Genomic DNA, 22,448 nt, shown 5'->3' on the forward strand with positions numbered 1-22,448 from the left:
TCAATAACAGCATCTCTGGTCTCAGCTTGTAGCAGCTCATGCCAGTGAGAACTGAAAGTGTGTTTATCAATTTTGCAGCTCCAAAAAGAATACTCATAATATAAAGATAGATTTAAGCCATTATCTTTATCTCAGTTACAAACTGTACTCTCCTTAACTGTTTCATCTAAAATACCATTTAGTCTTAAAACTAAGCTCTGGGACTTTTCATTTAGCTTTATTATCTTTTCTGCTTAAAAAAAGTTAAAGCAGCTCATTTGGTTATATGGGCTGAAGATATAAAAAATTAGTTTTATTGAAACCCACATGCCTTTTAGTGGTTTAGTGTTAGTGTGTTTAAATTGATAAAAGCACCAGTGTCAGTATGAAAAAGGGAAAATATCCAAACCAACTCTTGCTAAAAACCCTTGGCAATAAAGGAATACTCTACTAACGTTTCCATTTTAGAATTACGCTTCAGAGGTTCAATCAGTCAGCAGTCTAGGGTATTAATTCTTTTAAGTGAATGCAAGCCTTCTTCCCTTTCTACTTTTAAAAAAGTGTCAAATCAGTCCATTTTCTTTTATGTTGAGCAAGGCTAAACAAGTTAGTGAAGTCCTGTGTTTATAAAGTGCCAAAGAGAAGATAGTGATGTTCATATATCACCTTCAGCTATGCAGTGTTGAAACACTTTACTAAGCCCTCTCTGGTTTGTCTTTATATGAGAAAAAAAGGCCCTGAAGGAAAACCCAAAGTACCCTAAAACAAAAATCAGAAGATCCTTTAAAAGAGAGTAATTTTTTACACAAAGACAAGTCCCACACAGAAAGGATATAATTATTGCAAATACTGGGCTCTGTTTGGTTTAGTTTTGGTTTTGGCTATCAGCTGAGGTTATTCTTGATTATGTGGCTTTTTTTAGCAGCAAATAGATCATTTTCATTTCCTCACTAAATCACAATTTTGCTGCTCACATTGGTAGTTGGTAATTTCAAGATGGAACACCACTTCTTTTCATTTCTGAAGACTTTTGGGTATCCAGAAGAGTAGTAGGAATGGCTCTTAAAGCAAAGCCTAGGAATGAGGATCGTCAGTTACCAGGATTTGAGAACAGGGAAGTTACAAAAATACCAAACTGGGGGGAGAGGCAGACTGGAAAATCCCAAAGCTGATATGACGCTGAAATGTGAAGCTTTTGTAAGAATCACAGAATGGTTTGGGTTAGAAGGGACCTTAAGGATCATTTAGTTCTGACCCACAGCCACAGGCAGGGACACCTTCAGCTAGACCAGACTGCTCAGGGCCCCATCCAGCCTGGCCTGGAACATTTCCAAGGAGGGGGCACCCATAACTTTTGCCTGGAACCAGTTCCAGTGCTTCACCACTGGACCTGAAGGACCATAAGGACACTGAAGCTTGTGGATTTATCACCAAATCCTATACAGAAGCAAGGGCTGAGAATAAACCTGTTCTGTTTCAGTGGCACTACTGAGTTTTTCTTCTTAATGCTTCACAGGAGAATAAAAATGCAAATGAGATATATTTTAGGGGAAGTTAAATATGTGTAATGAAAAGGTTCTTATTCTGTCAAGTGCTGCATCAAAAGATTTTTCATGAGTTATTAATAGTAATCTTCTTCATAAACCTTTCCTGTCCAAAAGAAACAAATGAATCTGAAGTGTTTCCTGTTAATTCCACTTCTAAAATGTAGAATTTCCTAATAGTTTTCAACAGGAGTAAATCCCTCCTTTAGGGCATCAGACATATCCTTGAAGACTATTTTAACTATTAAGGTCCAAGTCTACCTTGAAGGAATGCAGTATCTAATCCATCTTTCCCACTGATTAATTATTTTAATGCTTCCCATTGTAAAGGGATGGAAAAATCCATTTCTTATAATACAGGATATCAGAACTTGCCAAAGAGAAACCCTAATATCATGTAAGGTGTCTTCCTGTTGCACTGTAGCTGTGAGCTTTAAGAGACACTGAATATCTTTGCCTTCAGATAATTTTATGCAGTATGGGTGTCTGCAAGAACACAGTGCATCACATACCAAGAAATTTTCTTATGCAATCCTTGTATGCTCTACTGGGTCTTGTATTGGACCTGTGATGATAATTTTTTTAAGACACAAACAGGGCAGGGATTCTGGAGAACACACTGATTTCAGTTTGTTTGCTTGAAAAAGTTAAATCCCATATCAAGCTTTGGGGAGAGGAAGAACAAGGGGAAAAATACTGTTTATTTAGGCAGTTCAAGGGATTCAAGAGATCAAGGATGTGCTCATTAACCAGACTGCAGAAGCTAATGAGGAAGCCCGCAACTGTTCTCTCAACTTAGTTAAAGGCTAAATATATTTGAAGCAGAAAGCGTGTGGTTACTACAGGCGATGTACTGTTCCCTTTGCAACCACCAAATTTGGTCTGTTTGTAACTTTCTCACAGGAGACGTGATTCTCCTCCCCCTTTCAGCCCCTTCTGCTTTGCAGGAGCACAGTTTCCATGAGGGCAGCTATTGCTGATCTAACTGCCCTCGTGCTGGGAAAGTGGTTGGGCTACAAGGGCGTGTCATTATCCTCAAAAGACTGTCATACTTGCATGGGCACGGTCATGATCCGTGATCGTGGGTGTTGTAGAGGGAGATCTTGAACAGCCATATCTTTTGACACCAGGAATTTTTTTTGCAGTTCAAGGACTGAGACCTCAGTTTGTTGCCAGAGATTTTCATAAATAACTTGTGTTTGTTTGTTTTATTTTTGCTTGACAAATGAATGCTGTGGTGTTATGAAATCTCCCATAAGTTACGACCGTTTTTATTAGATTCTGTTTAGTTAATGGAATGTAAGTTTATTGTTAAGCATATTAAGAAATTTGAGCTAGTATGGTAAATTTTAACTGCAGATTAAAATAGAGCATTGTTTACAACTCAAATTGGTTTCTTCTTACTAAATTGAGATGCCTGTCAAGAATGACAGGTTTTTTGGCTCTTGCAGAGGTAGTTTCATAAAAGCTTCTAGCAGTTTTCTACATTGCTAAGTTTAAGAAACACTGGCTTTAGAGAGCACACTTTCATAACTTCGTAAGCTGCAGTGATCTGGTCCTTAAAGCAGAGGGTGAATCAGTCAACAAATTAACTTTTCCTGTGGCTTCTTTTTTTATCCTATATTCATATAAATGGCTATTCAAATAAACTAAGTAATGTATAAAAGAATTCTTCCTTACTGGTTTTGGATTATTTACAGGTTTTTTTGCCATCTTTTTATAATTTTGTTGTTTAGCCTTTGAACAGCCCAGAGAAACAGTGAAATTGTAATATTGGTAAAATCTTTTGAAGCAGTGGTGGCTCTTCTTTTCTTTTGCTTCCCTTACCTAGAAAGGAGTATTGGCACAGAGGGGAGAGGAAGGTATTAAGACCATTGGAAAGTAAAAGTGTGTGGCTGGTGCTACACAGAAATGTTTTAGTCTGAGACCTCATTGTTTTCTGCAGTCCTTTGGCTTTTCCTGACATTTATCTCTACACCTCTTTGCTGATACCAATGCTGTTCAAGAAGGGGCAGAGGGGTGTAGACTAACTTAACTCTTAGCAAATATTGAGAAAATGAGGCAGCCTGGTAACATATGAAAGGCCCCTACAGTATTCCCACAGTAAAATAAGGCAGCTCCACAAGCTCAACAAAAGTAGGGACTGACTGAAGCATCTTCATAGCAGAGCTGTCCTGGCAATCAGGCTTTGCTAGTTCTGATGCTCGAGCTATTCCTTATTAAATCACCTGCCTTTTACTTTGCCACTGATAGGGGATGGTCTCTTCAACTTGACTAAAGAACCCATCGAGTTTCCCTTTTAAACAACTGAACTAAGTACTGAACAATTAAAACTCAATATTTTCTGCAAATTAAATGTGAGCATAAAATGTTTACAGCTTTACAAGCGCCTCCAGTTAAAGAAATCATGCTTCATTTCTTTTTAAGTGTGTGGCTAAATTTATATGCTCTAGAGGACAGTGTAGAAAAATAAAATACATTCTATAATTACTCTGGCTATGTTTAACTTACCTGCTATAAATACTGAAAATACGCTGACGAGGAAAATTGACATCCAGATCATAATGTACTTCCTTCAGTATAAAAATATGTCCAGCTTCTTTGAAACAAAAGTATAAATTCAAGACTTCTCTCTGCAAGTCTGCACTCCCTTAGGAAAAAAAAAGTCATTGTGTACTGCCCAAGTATTCAGTGAAATCACTCAAAAGAGGAACCATTCACAGAATGGGGCCTGAGAGACACAGGAAAAATTTTCCATCTTTAGTTTCAGGTCTTCTATTCGTCTCTGGAGTATAATAGGACAGGTTATTATCCCCTTGTTCATCATGAAGATTAATGTTCAGACCAGCTGAAAATATTACTGTTCTTTTGGGACCTATTGGGAGATCTTCAGACCTGTGTGAACCTGAGTTGAAACATTTTAAATAGCAGAGCTAACAGCTCACCCTAGCTAGACACAAGTGCCTCAGGCTGTTATGTCCTCTGTGATGCTGCTGCAGGAGAGTGAAGGTCCTCCAAGGCTCTGCCTCACTTGTGACATCTTTTATACAGACTTCACTGCTAAATGTTGCAGTGAGAAAGTGCCTGAGTTGTTACTCTGAACTCAGATGAAACAAAAAAAAAAGTGTGTCTCTGTGTGTGCACGTGTATGTATATATATATACACACACACAAATATATATAAAGGGAATTGAGGTTCTTTAAATTTCTCCTTAAAAATCTATGCTTCTTTCCTTAAAATTTGAAACCTAAACTTAATATGACAAAATTGAAAACAAAACCAGGCAGAAAGTTAGCTTTAAAGAAAAGACACAGCTGGTCTAGGGAGCGACAGGAAAAGGTCACAACTCTCAATAGTGTTGAAGTGAGCATTCCCTGTTCATGGGAATGTGTCTGTGGGCACCTGGCATTGTTTCATATGGACACCCTTGGCTGCAGAAACTCTACCCCGTTGCCTCACAATATCATGGGTTTGTTTGGCTTCATTTGTGGGCTTTCCAAGGGTCCTGGACCAGCATCTGAACAGGAGCTGAAACAGAACCAATGAAGTCGTGGTGGGAAAGGAAATGCACATCATCTCTTCAGCTCAGCCTTCTAGTAGAGGAACAGCCATAATAATGAGCTGTCAGGTTTGTGTGCCCAGGTGCTGGTGGAGGGCACAGGTGTCCATGAGGAGAGGCACAGCTGAGCCCCTCAGCCCAGGCAGGGAGGGGTGAGGGGAAAAGGGGACAAAATGTCTGTGCCAGCGCCTAGGAGAGAGCAGAAGGGGGGGCTTCAGCCTCAGATTCCCCTGGAGAACCCTGGGCAGAGCAGGTGGATCTCTCCCGAGGGAGCTGCAGCCTGTGCAGAGGAGCCCGTGCTGGAGCAGGTATCCACCCATGGAACACCGTGGTGGAGCAAACATCCACACTGCAGGCAGTGGAGGGCCCTGTGCCATCCTGCAGGGAGGATGTGCCCTGAAGGAAGATGCAGATTGTGAAAACAAGCCCACACTCATGGCAGAAGAGTTTGTTCCTGAGGGGCTGGATTCTGTGGAGACAACCCCAAACTGTAGCAGAACATGATAAGGAAGGAGCCCCAGAGAGGAGCTGGTATGAACTGACCACAGTCCCCTGTTTCACTTTGTCACTCAGGGGAATGGTGAGATAGAGGAGTAAGGAATGAAGGAGTGAAGCTGGGCCTGTAAAAAAGATGGGTGATGAAAGGGTGGGTTTAGTTTTGGGGTTTTTTTCCCCTCTATGTAAGAGCTGAAATGAGGGATGTGGGACTCCAGGCACGTCTCCAAAATGCAGTTTATTCCATCCATGAGGTTACAGCAGTTCCAGGGTTGTGGGTGACAGAGCCTGTGCCTACAGCTGTCAGCTCCAGCTGCAGGCAGGCCTGGAGACCCTTTGGTTTTGTTACAATGCATTATATACTTTTCTTTGCTGAGCATCTTAATACAGTAGAACCAATCTATCCCTTGACTATTATCTATAGCCTATCATAACTGCTATCATTACCATATTCATGTTATTATTCTCCAATCACTAAAAGTCAGTACATTACAGTTTAAGCCAGAAGTTGTCATTCAGTTTTCTTGCAGTGGAAAATTCTGAGACCTTTTTTCTACTTGCCACATCGGCAGGCTTGTTTGCCTGTGCTATCTTTCTGCTTGGTAAAAACATCTTCTTGTTTGAGGTGGGTTTATCCTTTGCTCTAAGTCATAAAAACCCCTTCTAACTAACATACCCTTTGCCTCCTTGGTTATCCAGCAAGACTGGCTCAGCAATCATTTTCTTCTATATCAAAACTTGCTTCCAACTCTATTCCTTCATCAAACTCCACATTCAAAAATCTTTCTGCCAAGCTTACATATCTGTGAGACTTTCTTGTCAAACTTTCATCTTTCCAACACCTCTCTAATTTGATTTTTAATTGGCAATAAATTAAATTAATTTTCCCCAAGTCAAGTCTGTTTTGCCTGTGATGGTAATTGATAATTAACAATTTCCCTGTCCTTGTCCTGACCCATGAGCTTTCTCGTCTCATTTTCTCCCCCTGTCCTGTTGAGGAGAGGGAGTGAGAGAGGCTGGGTGAATGCCTGGCAGCCAGCTGAGATTAACCCAGCACTGAACTGTAGGGGAAATTGAAGGGAAGTTGTCAGGGCTCATGGAGATGTGCAAAGGTGCACACGCTCTCACTGATACAGGATAATAGATGGTGTTTGTGGCCAGCAGGCAGAACTTCCAGTGTCTGATCCATCAGGTCCTGAGTAGCCAGGGACCTCCCTGTACAGCACTGTGCCAAGCAGGCTGCAGCAGGAGCCACAGTCCCAGGCAAGGCTCCCTGGTTTGGATCATGATCTGTACCCACTGGGGCAAGAACAGAGGCTTTCAAGAGAGACTCTTTGCAACAAAGAGCCTCTTCCCTGTGCAGTGTCCTTCCCACCTGCTGCTGCTGCAGGACTGGGTTAACTTCCAGCACAGGCTGCAGGCTGCCTCTTGTTGAGGAGTGTGAGATCCACAGAGGATGAGGCATCAGCACAGGGGGTGGGGGCTCTGCTGCCTGAGAAGCAGTGGCTTGTGCTTGTGTTGCCCTGCTGATCTTGTGACAACATGGAAATGTATTGGAGGGACAGGGAGGAAGGCTGCTATGGTAAGGACTGAGAGCGAGGGTTAAGAAGGATACAAAGCTCACATTGAACAGATTCTCTTGAAGAAGATTTTTTTTCCTTCCTTAAATTGTTCATTGATGAGGGTTTCTAGTTATTATCTTATTTTAACTCCTGGAGGCAGGATTCAGAATGACTAAAACCACAGCATGTGCCAAACACAGCTTTTGGGACTGGAATTGTGGCTATTAGATCATGGAAGATATTTGCTAGACCATTTTGGTATAATCTTTCAAGAGCCTTTTGCATTGCTCCTAATACAAATCCAGGACTTCCTTTCTTAGGGATATGACAGTTTAGCCATTGATTTCACATTTCCGTATGGGTGATACCACAATGCACACTGTGGATTACATTAGTTCAGTTATGGGAAGAGAAAGATTAGCTTGTGAATGTTTTTCATACTGTTGTAAAAGATGAAAAGATTTTAAGATTTTTCAGAAGACAAGTGATTGATAGTCCTGGAATCCTTGTTCATTCACAAAATAAATATGTCTGGATCAAAACCAGCACACATTTTCCTCCAAAGCATCAGTAAACAGATTGCTTGACGAGTTGTAGTGCTTTTACCTACTCAGCGCAGCATGGTAACAGTCAGGAGTACAGACAAACCCTTCACACAGAAAATCTTAGGCGATAAGGAATTCCACTGACCCTGATCTCAGAGGCAGAAAGAATTTGCTCCAGATGACCAGCAGTAGGAAAGGAGGAGTTGTTGGTGTCCTCTCTCTACCTCAGGCACAGCGAGCATTGTTTGACCAAGGTCAGACACAAATATTCAGCAGGAAAGCAGGAAGTCAAATTCAGATTGCTTGGAACCCAGCAGTCCACAAGGATTTTGTTGATTAGGTTTCTTTGAGTAATAAAGAATTAAGTCAGTTATGAAATTCATGTTCCACAAAACTAATGCTGGTTTATGTCATATACACTCTCAGACATTCCATTTACTTGCAGAAGAGGGCAAAGCCAAAGCTTCATTTTTTTTTTTTTTTTTGAGATGAAATAGTTATTCAACCAGAAATGTAAACACAAATCGATAGTAAAACCAACCTTAAAATGTTTCCAGCAACTCAAGTCTGTTTCTGGATTTTGAGATTAACTTTCTCATTTTACCATCATACATGTTTCTTGCTTTAAGCAGACAAGTGCAATCTGTTTGCATACTTATTGTCATTACCAGAGAGAATTAACCTCTTATTCAAAATAAAAAGCATTACCAATAGAGAAAGCACTTGGGTGAAACTGGAAGAAAATGAAGATAAAAATCAAGAAATGCTTTGTGAGGGAGCTGGAACAATATAATATATAGATTAGTGGAGTCAGTGAGGTGAGGATGAAGCTGATTGAAGGTTATCATCTCAGGTACACACACAGGATGGTAGTCTTTGACTGAGAGCTCTTGTTCCCAGGAAGAGTCACGTGGATGAAGCAACAAGAAAATTCTGGCTAAAGTAAAGAGGATTCTACCTGATCAAAGTTCTGATGCTGCTGTACGGTTCAGCATCTCATTTCTACAGAAATGAATGGCATACTTTTATGTAAAACACTGAGCTAGGGAGCCAATATAATCAACTCTAGTGGACAATATCTTGCTACTTATTTAGCATTGGATTATTAGATTTTAGTAGTCCATGAAATTTACATTGCAATTTTGAGGATGATATAAAAAATTACTTATCTGACCAGCACTAGAGCTCTGGCACTGCTATGGGCAAATGAGTTAAAAACTACTCTGGCCCATTTGTTATCAAGGGAAGTGCTGGGTGTGTTTTAGTCTTTGGTACTGAAGCTGATGCAAAGACCAGAAAATAATTTAAACCACATCCTGAGCTGAAAAATTGCCTTATGAAGAAAAAAAAATGCTTTTCTTGTAAACTGGCCAAAATTGATGAAGTGACAAACCAATAAAGCAATAATAAATGTAACATTCACACTACTACTTCATTTTCAACATTTCATTTTTCAACACAAGATACATATATATATGTGTGTATGTATATATCAGCATATAATAAACTTCCAACATGCTATGCATATTACTACAATAATTTTGTTGTCTATGTCATGTTCCTTTAAAAATTAAATTAAAGGAATCATCTTATGAGTTCTAGAAAATTAAGAAAGGTTGTGGAGATGAAAGGATTTCAGTGAAGTGAGAAGGTGCTAAAACCCCACTATGTTCCAATCAGATATCTAACCTGTAATTGGCATACTAATATCTTGGATATTAGTAATGGGTGGTCTCCATGATCTCAGAGCAGGGGGAGGTTTAGTCATGACTCCAGAGCTTTTACAAGGTCTTGATTACTCTTGCCTTCTTTTTTTTCCTTTAGGGGAGATTTTCTTTGCAGTTTGTTCAGTGCTGCTGGTAGTTGTTTACTGCTGGTAGTAAATTTGTTTCCTTTCATCTACCCACCTCCCTGAGACTTAGGCATTTTTGTTTGCAAGTTGTCTGGCTAAAAGTGAACTCATGGTGAAGAAAGTCCTTTGAGTTGTCTGTCCTCTCCCTGGGGAGAGGATTTCTTATCAGAGATAATGAGCATGGTTTTGAAAAGAGTGTGCATCATTCGCTGTCAGTTTGAGCGTTGGACTTCACTCTTACATGGAGATGCTGATATTTCAAAGCTAGGTATTGCTCTCTTTTCTCCCACTCCCGGCAGTTCCCAGCTTCCTGTGTCCTTGAATGCATGTTCCTCAGTCACAAAGTGAAAATCTTCTTTGTATTTAAGTGATTTATACTAGAAAGAGGAATGTTAGCTGGGCCAGCTTTCACTGTGTCTAATTCAGCAAGCCTGCAAAGAGTTTACACCAGGTTGTCCGTTTCGGTAGTCTCTGTGAGAGTGGAAACAGAAACCTGAGCAACTTCATTCTGACGTGGTGAGAGCCTCAGCTCCCCTTGGTTATTGCACCCTCTAAATTACAGTTTACAGGAGAACAAAAAAATGCATCCCTAAATTGCCAGCACAAAGTTTTACTCTGTACTTTCCTTATCCTTTTAACTGCCCTGCTCTTTGATAGTGACTTCTAAAACTTTCTCAAGGCATATTAACATATGGGTGTATCTTTTAAAGATGACTGGATCCTACCCTTAGATCTTCCACTATTTCTAAGTTAAAGCTTGATAGCCTTTAAAGATACTGTGCATTTAATTCAGATTATAGATAGCCCAAGAGGATGTGCCTGCAATGATATAAGCTGTTCTCTGTAGTTATTTATGATTTTATGTCCTTTTTTTTTAGGAAATGAATGGCACAGTGTGAAAACAAATTGAGTAAGGGGACTGGTGATGGGACATTTATGTGAAGCATGAACATTTCAATTGAAGTACAGCATGTTAGTCAAATGTTGCCTGCTGGGCTCATTAGCAGTAACAGGATTAATTCTGTGGCCTGTGGTATGCAGGAAATCATAGTGCAAAAATGAATGGCCTTTCTTCTCTGTAGTGTGGGAATATCTAAATGCACCAGTCCTCGAGTATTCACTTTCTCTTAGGTTCTAGAATGACACAGAGCTGTGTACGTGCTTTCGTGGCACATCTATTTTCTTAAGTTCTTGGCAGAGTGACAAGAGCAGTGATTGCAGGGAAGGAACTGATTGTTTTGTTAGGTTGTGATTTTTGTGTTGTGTTTTTTAGGTTGTTTTTCTCTTTTTAACAGAGGTGGTAGCTTTAGAATGAAAAGGTTTTTGAGGATTTGGCTGCACTTAGCCTTTTTGTGGTTTTTTTCAATAAGCAAAGTGTGAATGCCTAGACCTTCAAATAAAGACTCTAGAAGTCCTACGGCGTCTGGATGCCTGTCACTTCTGCCAAGATTATCCAGTGAAAGGTGGTACTGTGAACTGTCATAGAAATGCAGAATTTTAGCTTTTCTCTCTGTCTGTTCCTCTCACACTCCAGCTGGGTTTGTTTGCATATGCTTGTTTTTCATTTTCACAGTCCATGCAAACCCTAAATAATAGATACATTCCCTTTTCAGATATCTTTATTATCCTTCTCCCAACACAGCTCAACCCCCTACTTCTGGTTTATGAATGCCTTTTCAACATGCCTTCACTCCATGCTATATTGGGGGCTTTTTCTTACTTTTTGGTAACCCATCCACAATACTGCACCGTTCCAACTGAATAAGGAATAAGACTTTGAGCAGGATTCTGTATTACTTGAAAATACAAGAAGTGGTTTCTTTGCTACATTTTTCTTCAACTTGCAGCTCTCTGGCAGTCTCTGCCACAGAACTCTGCAGTTCTGCACACTTCATAACTTGAGCTGGGTACTGAACTTCATGGGAAGCACATGTGTGGTAATAACAAAGAAGGGTTTACAAAGGAAAGAGGACACCTCTAGAATGTTGTTGCATCATTTCAATTCCGAGTCAAAGGAACTCTGTATTTCCTTTTATATTGGTACCAATCATCAAAGTCCAAAATTACCTGTTCATGTATGGTGAGGCATATATACATCAAGAAACTATACAGTAGTTGCTTGGTTACTTGAAGACTAATGTAGGCTAATATTTGAGCTTCAGTCCTATTGTGTAGTAGAAAAACAGCATACATGTGGATGCTGATCCTTTGTCAAGCCACCTTAAGTTCACTGTGGTTTCAGGTTAGTAAATCTGATTTTCTCCATGGCCTCCCTTGGGGAAGGAGAGGAGCGTTTTACTGCTGGCTGTCTGGTAGGGAACTGATGGGTGTTGGTGGGTCATGTTAGTAGTATTATTTTCAGAGAATCAATCCACCCTTTTAACTCACAGTCATCACCAGTCGAACAAAAGCAGTTTGTTTCTAAAGTGGAATCAATAAAAGAGAAAATATATTATGGTATTATGGCTTAGCTGGAAACACAATGCTTTTTACCTTTTGCTATTTCATCTTCTGTTTAAGGGTAAGTTTTCTTACCATCCCTATTCTCTTGGTTGTACATTTGGTCTGTATTATCCATAATCTGCACAGAAAATACATGCTGTCAGCAGTACAAGGATAGTTTTTTTTTGTTTCAGGGTTTGCTGCTAGTGTAATGTGTTATATTGATCCATTCTGGCCTCTGAAGAATTTTCCAGGTAGTGATGAAAAGATGGTATATATCTTCAAAACCTTAATTTTCATGCAAAACAATATTCAACAGAATCATAAAGCCTCAGACCTGGTAATAAAATTAGAAGCTGATGCTATTAATACATCATTCCAGATACACAGAGCACCATTATGTGGCTCTTGGGTTGAGTAAAATTTCATTTAATCACAGAAACCATAGACTTAAGCTCTGTAAAGATGGAAACTTAACCAGATGGCCATTGTCAAAGCAGCTTCTAGAGACTTCAGAGCTGCAATGTCCTAGGGCCCTAGATATGACTTAGCATTAGCTTTTTAAAATACAATTACTGAACATAACTGATCTACATTATGGAAGTAATAATAATAATACTTTTCACTCAGTGACCTTTTATTTAAGTACCTAAAAGCTCTTAACCAAGCCTTTTGAATACCACTTTTCTGCTTATAGGAAATGAAGTGTTCAGAGTCTGGAACACCTGTGTGAGAGAATTGAGCAGGAGCAGTCCCACTCCATGGCATATTGCAAGCTGTCAGATGGTGTTTTCTGTGTGACTGGGACTGGAGAGTGCTCCTGAGGCTGTCTGTCCCTGACAGCTGGGAGGTGATGTCCTGGTCACTCGGGGCAGAACTTTCTATACAGAACTACTTTTAATCTTGAGCAGGGCCAGCCTTTGAGTGGTGTTGCTTGTACATTGAAATATGGCAGGAATGAAAATGACACATAATGGCCTAACCTGGTATTTCCTTTATTTGCTTTGTGAACTGTGAGTATAGTCATGAAATTGTGCAAAGAACTGGGGATTCTGTGGCTCAGATACACCAAGCTTACCCAAAGAGTTTCCATGTAGAGTGATATATCCTAGACTATATATTCAGGACAGACAGGTTAGTACCTTCAAAGACTGGCCTGTATTTCAGGAAGAATGGTTATGTCCTTTTAAAAAGTGCCGCATGTTGGCCATGGATTTATGGTGCTTTAATACTCACCTTAAAAACCACATAACAGTGTTTGTCAGTAATGGGAGTAAATAAGTGTATTTTACATTTGCTTTTCTATAGTCAGTAGTTTTTTGGGGTTTTTTTCTTCTTTTTTTTTTTTTATCTCAAAATGATTTTACTGTGGATTTTCAGCATCCAAAGATAATTCCTGAGACTTTTGTTGGTGAGTCTTTTTGTTCTGTCTTTTAGGTCGATGTGATTGTGGCTCTGGGTGGACTTGGAGGACGCTTTGACCAAACAATGGCTTCGGTGGAAACGCTTTTTCATGCAACAAGTATCACTCCTTCTCCAGTGATAGTTATCCAGGAGAGCTCACTGATTTACCTGCTTCAACCCGTAAGTGTTGGGAAAAGTTACTTTGTAATAAAACTGACCTTCCACCCACCCTGACACCATAGGTCTTGTACCATTAAATGCTCACTTTATCAGCTGTGTTCTGTAGGGTCAGAGCTGAAATATAAAATACATTGCAGGCAAGTGGACAGCAAATGATGGGCTCTGAATTCCTCCTTTGGAAAAGATTATGTTTAATTTGCTCATGATAAATTTGTTTAAAGGGGAGAAACAAGAAAACCAGAAAGTACAAAAACCGAATTGGATAAATATAGAATATTTATTATAAACAGGAAAAAATAAAATTAACCTTTTACATTATATTCCAGTAAGTCTAAATTTAGCACACACCCCTTTTGCATGTTGGGTAGAAATACGGATGTCTTCAATAAGAGGAACAAAAAAAAGATGTGAGAGGGTTTGTGAGGGAGTTCCTGACATACACATCAAGCAGAGCTCCCAGGCGGTCTGAATGGCGCAGTTCATTATGATGGGAATCCATCTAGCATCAACAAGGGAATTTATTTGAGATGTGTTATTTCTGTGGTTTTTCAGATCTGTTATTGCATTTATTGATTCATAAAACAACACACACAAAATATCTTGCTGATCTTCTGCTTCTGAGATTTAAATTAAAGGCAAATCTAAACATCAAACGCTGTTCTCTAAAAGAATTCATTTATTTTTTTTGAAAATATGCTTTCCCCTTGGCAAGGTTTCTAATAGCTTACCTAACTTTCCCAGTTTCTCTTGGAAAGCTTATTCTATTAAAATAAATAACATTCACAGGTAAATTTGACACAACCTTGCACCAGATGTGCTTCGGTGTAATTTGAGAAAAGCATTAATAAAGTTCTATGAGATTATAGATTTAAAGCCACAGGAGCAGGTGCTCTATTAACAATTTGAAGTACTGTGTCTGCAGGAAAGGTAGTAGGCACAGGAGCTCTTTTGCCTGTATGATGAGGAATTACTCTGATCATTAGTTGCACAACTAAATAGATGGAGGCAGCAGAGTGAGGGAGAATGAGAAATAAAGGATAACTGTGGTTAAAATCTAACAGTCAGGAATAACTTGCTTGTAATTGAACTGTGAGTGCAGTACTTTGCTGACAACTGTAAATTTCTTTAAGGGTATTTTTAAGAACATGTTGAAGAGCTGAAATAAAGTGGACAATTTACAGTTTAACTTACAAAATTCTTGCTAAGACTGGAAAGATTTATAATTATTTTCATTCATCTTTTCCATAAGCAGCTTTAAAATGCAATGCCTGAGGTTGCTTTCATGAGTCTTCCATGAATAATAAAAGCCTTTCCAACTTGAAAAAAAAAACATCATCTGTGCATTTAAAATAGAAATGGGAGGTTGCTAATTGTCTTGTTTTCTGAAAACTTCTTTGTTCTATTTTTAATAATGCCGTACAAAAAGCTTTTAATATTTTTTTGTAGATGGGCAAAGTTCCACAGGAAACTTCAGGTTGTTTCTAGCATACAGAAATAAGGGGCAGATATAGGGGCAGGCCATTTAATCAACCTTAGTGCTAACTTTGACACAAAATCGCTTTCCATTGTTGGTCTAAACTTGTCACTGTTGGCATTTTCAGTCAACTGTTGTGGATAATAACATTAATCCTGCATAGTTGATAGTTGTTTTTCTTTTAAAAAGCTGAGAGAAAGAAGGATCCTAAGTTTGGAAGTACTCTCTCTCATTTTTGGCTGGTTTAGTTTTTTGGGGCTTTTTGAGGGGGATGGGGGTTGGTGGGTTTTTTTCTTTGTTTGTTTGGGTTTTTTGGGGTTTTTTTTTTTTGTTTTTTTGAGTTTTTTTCTAATGGAGTTTAGCTTGATATTTTTCTCTTCCAAACAGCCACAATCATGACATTCTCTCTTTTCCCTCTCTTCCCTTTGTAATTTAGAATCAAGGTAGGAGGGAGTTTAACACAGTGGGAGACCCACTGACTGTTTGAAATGCAAGTCTGGAAACTGTGCAATAAATTAAGCAAGGTTTTGAGATTCAAAATCTTGGATGATGCAAATTATAAACTTGAGAACATGTTGCTTTTTCTATGAATGTAGAGCAGAAACATTTCTATAAATGTAGAACAGAAATTTTCTTTCTTGGGAAGAATTGGATTCTTTGGATAAAATATATGAGCAAAACATAATTATGGTTTTGTTTGCTAATAATGTTAGCCTTTGGTTCATTGCAGCAGGAGAGTGGTTCTCTGTCATGTGTACCTAGGCAGATTCTAAAGTATTTTTGATACAGTACATAGACTGATAATTCCTTAGGAGCCCTAGGAAGGATAACAAGAGGAGTAATAAGTCAAGCTGGTGAATTTATAGTTACCAGTGCAGAAACTAAGAGGAGGATGGTGTGAGTAGATATCTAAAGCCACCAAAAATCTATTAATTGTTTGAAAGAGAGAGATTTCACACTGTTACAATTTTGGTGTAGAAGGTTATGGTGGAAGAAATACATCAATATTTAACACACTTGTAAAGAGTCCACGGTGTTGCAGGAAACATTATGGACTTGCTAGAAGTCTTCAGGGTTGGAAGAGGAAGACAGCAAGGACAATGCTAGATTTGGGATCCAGTGCAGACTACCAGGCAAGGTGGACCAGGTAAACAGTGCCTTTTTTCATCAGCCAATGACATTATCCAAGTACTGAATCCAAGCACATTATCCGGGTAATTAGAACTTAGAGTATTGAGGCATTTCTGGGGAAATAGACTGAGAGTGCAAGTTTTTGAAATATAGAGATAAAAATTTTGGACATGGAAAGCTAAGAAGACCTCAAGGAAGTAAAATCTCTCATGTTCATTTCTGACCTTTAAGGATGAGCTCCTGCAAGGAAATGAGGAAAAAGATGGGAATAATTACATCCCATAAATACCTGTCTACATGATCTCTGTGGAGAAACTGGGTGGGAGGCTGAAATGTAGATATATAGACTGTAAGTATGTAAATTTAGATAAATTAATTCCAATATATGTCAAACCACTAATAAAATATTGAAGAAAAGAAAGCAGGCATGAAATGAGTAGCAGCTGTGGAAGGGCCCACACAATGAGAACATAGTTTGTAGCTACAGAATTTATAAATTGACAGTGAAAGATTTTCTTTTGTCTGAATGGAAAAGGAAAACTAATGACAAGCATCCTAAATGAGGACATTTGCTCAGTCTTCACTAAAGCAAAATACTCCTTTGAGCAGATAACCAATACAGTTAAAATCAGTGCCAAAGTCTAAGGAATTTAAATTGCTTCAGAGAAAAAGCAAATAAAAGATTGAGCTGCCTTTGATTCTGCCAACTCCAAAGGCTGTTATTTTTTGTGTGCCATGCAACACTAATTAAGATAGGAGTCAGAAATAGGGAAACTTTGTAAGAATTCTAGGATGTGATGCTTGTTATGAAGCATTTTCTTATCTGATGATTGGAGTTTGAAAAAAAAGAAAAAAATGTACCTGTGTACTGAATAGATATCATATTTCATTCTGTAGCAGGGGAGGGAGGAAAGCTTGAATTTTTAATAAGGAGTAATCAGTCTTTATAAGCAGGATATTTTATGCAAGAGTTCATACATTTTATGTTAGAAATTTGGTAATATCAATTACCATTAGACTATACCCTGGCTGAAGAGCATAATTCCCTTAGAGTCATGTTTATCATGCTAGCCATGCTCAATATGAATGGCTTAAGGTTTCACATACATACTTTCTCATTTTCTGGTTGTGTGCTTCTCAGGAGTACAGAAACATTAGCTTCTGTACACTGAGCATAAATTATCTTTTATCTGTAAGTTTTATGGCAGTTTGTAATACAAGGTAATAGGATTTATGACCAAGAAATGAGAAGATGTCCAAGAGTTAATGAGGCCTGTCTTTTACATATACTGAGCAGTTCAGTTTTCCCCACACAGGATTCCAGCCCTAGGATGTAGAGGAGAATTGCTCCTCTGCACATGAAAATGCATTACAGCAGCATATTTTTGTCAGTTAACTAACTCTTTTGAAAGAGTGTGTGAATACTTTGATAACCCTTTTTCTTGTGCCCGGCTTCTCTTTTGAGTGCATGCCTGCCTTCCCTGTGAGAAACAATGAATAATTTAACATCATAGGTAGTGGCCCAGCAGCTAAATGTGAGCAATAAGAATCAGGAATTCCATCCCTTATTCTTGGCTCTTTACCATCATTTCCTTGAAGAGAAGTATTTTGGGCAGTCTTTTGGTCCCACACTCTCGTAGGTTGTAAATGAGATAAAAACCATGTCCTTCTCTAAGTGGGTACTGTAAGGCTCCTTTGGTTATTTACAAAATGCCATTACACCTTCTGCCCTGCACTGGGTGGAACTAATATCATGGTATTAGCAAGGCCTTTAATTAACATAAGTATTGCCATAGAGGAGGCTGTGCAGATAATTAGTCAGCATGGTCCTGAGCACAGCTTCAGTGGGAGCCAGCCATCCTTCTCACAGATGGCATCTGGGCATGCCTTGGGTTTAGCACAGGCCAGGAGCTGCTTCCCAGCGTTTGGAAGGGACCACCTTGTCATGGGGCCAAGAGAGAGCAGCCACATGCACATGAGCACTGATGTGCTGGTTGGCTTGAGTTGCAGAGCTGTTACCTGAACTGATTTACAGGTGCAGACAGAGTGACTTGGCGTGGAGATGTGCTCCTAGATGGAGACGCTGCAGCAGATGTGAGAGAAGGCACAAAGAGCAGAAAGTTTGCTGGGGTTTGTTGCTGCAATTCTCTGGGCCAATGTTATTGATTTGGTTTGTGTCCATGCTTGTAAAGTTTAATGAGAAGTTCAGGTTACATACCTTCAGCTTGTGAGTTTTCCCTGGCAGCCAGTTCTTGAAATTTGCAGGAACCTCAAGAATGAGTTATCCAATCAGTTCTGTACTGCCTCATGTGTATAAGAAGCAGATCTGGCTAGCGCTCAGTGGAGAAAATCCCTGATGAATGGGCCTCCAATGGGGGATAATTTTGGATCTGGAAATTTAATGTCTCCTTTTCCTAGATATGTATTTTTGATGGGTAAATTCAGTTTCAAAAACATTGCAGTTGTAAAGGAAGGCCTTTAAACATAAATCTAATATTTAAACATGCATTTAATACTTACAGTGTTTATTGTCCTGAAAGACTCTCTCCCCTGTTTGATTCCTTCTCTCAAAGAACACTATTGGAACTCAATCTACTTGACAAAGCAGTCAGTCTCTGTGCCTCAAGCTCCTAGTGGAATTCACAAATATACAACTCCTTGTTCTTTGATAAATACCTCTTTTTGTGATTCTTTCTATGAGAAAGCCAGCCACTCAGCTGGAGAGAAACACTGCAATGTCAAAAATATTACCTGAGGAAAAGTATTAATTAAGTCTTAATCCAACCTTTCTTTGGGAGCCTGAGTCCTTCACAGAAAACCTTGCAGAAACGGGTTTTGTACTTCCAGAGGTTTAGTATTACATTGAAGTGGCTGAGAAGCCACTTCAATGTAATACTAAACCTCTGGAAGTACAAGCAAACAAACAAACAAAACAAAAACTCCAAACACACCAACAAATAAATAAAAAAACCTTGCTATGTTGGCAGTTTAGCTGCCTTAGTTTCCTTCTTTGGAAAGAAAATTTGAGGACTTGGTTACAGCTCAACTTCTGTTCTTAAAATAAGACTTAAACTAGCCTGTTTTTTTATTCTTTCCTGGGAAAATCCAGCTGGACCAATTAATTCTTTTCCAGTGGTAATGTAATAGGCCTTTTTAAATGTGACCTACAAAAGGCCACAGGTCTAAAGGACTTAGGTTTATTTCATGGTAATTCATGGCTATGAAGTGGTATTGCTTCATGGTTTTGCACAGGATTTCTCTGTTTTACTGAATATTAGTGATCCAAAATTAATTCCTATTTGTCAATAACATTCTGACGTGGAAAATATCTACTTGCTATCTTGCTTCTCACTGCTACAAAAGGAAACTTCTGGGTGGATTTTCTCTTAACAGCTACATTCTTTGTAACTTTGTTCTATTCCAGCATTAGCGGATGTGTAATATGAAAGATTATATAGAACCAAGATTATATAGAACCAAGATTATATAGAACCTTTCGAAATAGTCAAATCCTTTTAAACAGTTTATTTAACATCAGTTAAAAGTGTGACCTGCATCAGCTTTATGGATGACATGTAATAAATATGGATTTCTTCTTTATAAGGAAGACAAACTGATAACAAAAAATTCATAAATCAATTTGTTAGCTTGCAGGTAACCAGTTTAATAAGGTACCTATCATTCAGAGAGGAAAGGAAAGTGCCAAAACATCATTACTAAGTGAAAAAAATAGTCTTTATTAAATGAAATTTTCATCTGTTCATAATTGTTAAGAAACAAGTCATACTCTATAGCAGGGTATGATAATCACACAGCTGTTTTTGAATTCACATCTTAACGGTGCCTGCAAGAGAAGATGATGTAAGGAGTCTAATTGGATTACTTAGGTGTTTCTAAATTCTGAAGTCATCCAGTGTGATTCTCAATCAATAGTTTGCACTTGGTAAGTGTCAACAGTTCTGCTTGCAACTTTTTTCAATTAGTTACTGCAGCTGCTGATGGATGATCATTGAGGAGAACCTTGGCCCTAAATAAAACTCTTCCAGTGAGATTCCTGCTCTCTGTTGTTGCCCCTAGCTGCTGTGATATGATCTTGTCAATATACCAATATCTATTTTGTTGGTTTATGGAAACCACAAGAAGTTTTTGCTACAAAGCTGATTATCTTAGGGCTGCTTTGTTGGAGTTTTTTTCTCCAAAACTTGTCAATTACTTTTCTTTCCTTCAAAATCTTAATCCATCTTTTCATCCCATCCCTTAACTACGTCTTTTTGTAGTGGCCTGATACTTTGGGCTTTTGTGTGCAATGTGGTAGTAATAATTTTGTGTACTATAAAACAATTCCTCTGCTTTCCATTAAATGGTCAGCAGCAAAATACAAAATGTTTGTCTTTGCCATTTGCTTATTGGTAGGAGCTGATACATAAACTGGGATCAATAGGAAGCTGGTAAAACTTTATCTTGTTTTGACAACATTGGTAAACTGAGGAAGATCTCAGCAGTATTTTCCCTTATCTTTATTCTGCAACTGAATGGAACAAAGCTGGAGAATGTGTGTGTGTTCTTTCCAGTTTTGTTTGGGTTTTTTTCCCAGGTAGGACTTAACTCCTATATGGGGATTTTTTTAGCAAGCTACAGAATTTCTAAGCTTTTTGTGAGTAGATTTTTGGCCCAAAGGAAAAAAAAAAAAAGGCAAAAGCACTTCAAAAGACTGTTGGTATGGATTCAAAATTTGACCAAAACATTTAAATATTTTGTACATAATTCAATAAGCTTTCTATTTCTACAAGGTACCATATTTTTATACTTTGAAAAAGGAACATTATGCAAATGCTTGTCTGTATGAAGGTGTCATAGACTGGTACTTTGCAGTTTGATTTTGTTGTATTTTTATGATTATGGTTTAAATTATTTATCTATCATCTAACACCTGGGAGGAGTAATGCAATATTTTGAATTTCAAGGTCAACTATTAGACATGAAGAAGTAAGAGAACTCAGAGGAATAATTATTAACACTTTCAGTGCCTTGCCTTATCACATGCCATCCTCCTTACTAAGTAGTCATTAGACTGCAAGATCTTACTTTCTTTATCGAATCTTGTTTCTTCCACTTTCCCTTTCTTTTCCGTCTGGATTTTCCTTGAATCCTATCAACTGTCTTTTCTCAGCACATCATCTTATCTTAATTTTTTAGTTCAGTTTTGTCTAATCTGTTCTGTCTTTAACTTAAGCAGCCACTGCTACCCTAAAGATTTTTCCCAGGATTTATCTCCTCTCAGCAGTCACAATTGTGTGCTATGAAGCATTAATTCATCAATGCCCAGTCATTCTGACTTCATCTATTAATAGAATCATAGAATCATATTCCTCTTGGGTCTCACCATGTTTCATCTTTTTTTCATTGTTCCAATGACCAAAGCAGCCCCATATTTAGTTCTGAAATCTGCTGGGGTGATACCTGCTGCAGTGTGCCTTTGCATCACCCTGAAATTGCTCTGCTGTAAGTCTTTGTTCAGCTTTAGTGTGCTAGCCCAAATTTCTCAAGTCCTGAGATTCTGTTCTACCCGCTCAGTGGCAGTGTCTTTCTGAGGGCACCTTACTGCCTTGCTTGAGGTGAATTTCACCAGAATTTTGCAGTAGCAGCTTTCCTCTGAAGTGGATTTCAGTGATAGTTTAGGTGCATGCAATTTTTTTCACTTCCTGCCTGAGTTATAGAAAGTTCTGTAAGGAAACTAAAAAGCATCAGAAGTCTGTAATATGTGACAGAACCTTATCTGGAAAGAAAATTATGGAAAATATTTTATTTCATGCAATCAAAAATATAGCAGGGAAAATCAATATTATTGTTCCTATCCTGAATGTAAGTAACAGCCAAAATTAAAGTGATAGTAGGTGATAAATTATTTTCTACTACTAAATCAAAAAAATAAAAATGCTGAACTCTTAATTGTTGACTTGAAGGGTTTATAGAATCCTTTAGAGGTGAATTTAATAATGGTCATTTCTGTTCATATCTGAGTGCTGGTAATAGTTAAAGTTGTAAAAGGTGAGCCTCTGTATTCTGGCCTCAGTTATATTTGAAAATGTGTTACCTCTTCAATTCAATCCCTTTGTGAAATGGCTTAGGCTTATGAAATTCCTTACAGTATCACTGCTAATTCTGCATCTGCCAGGGCAGTGGTGTCAACTGTATGGATTTTCAACATTTACTCTTAATATTAAAAAAGGGTCTGGGCAGAAGAATGATAATATTTGGTAATATCAGAGGTTCTGGGGAA

The 22,448-nt window shown here is 38.5% G+C and overlaps 1 protein-coding gene across 3 annotated transcripts in view; it reads left to right on the plus strand.

Moving 5' to 3' along the window:
- The window catches only part of TPK1 (thiamin pyrophosphokinase 1), a 310,310-nt gene that overhangs the window by 188,494 nt on the left and 99,368 nt on the right, over positions 1–22,448 (plus strand). For all 3 annotated transcript variants that reach the window (XM_084212076.1, XM_084212077.1, XM_084212078.1), the window contains one exon: positions 13,417–13,563. In XM_084212076.1, the coding sequence (XP_084068202.1) occupies positions 13,417–13,563 (147 nt within the window). The remainder of the gene's footprint in view (positions 1–13,416; positions 13,564–22,448) is intronic.

This window comes from Fringilla coelebs (genome assembly GCF_963513975.1).
Source record: "Fringilla coelebs genome assembly, chromosome: 1".
In the NCBI taxonomy this organism is placed as follows: domain Eukaryota; kingdom Metazoa; phylum Chordata; class Aves; order Passeriformes; family Fringillidae; genus Fringilla; species Fringilla coelebs.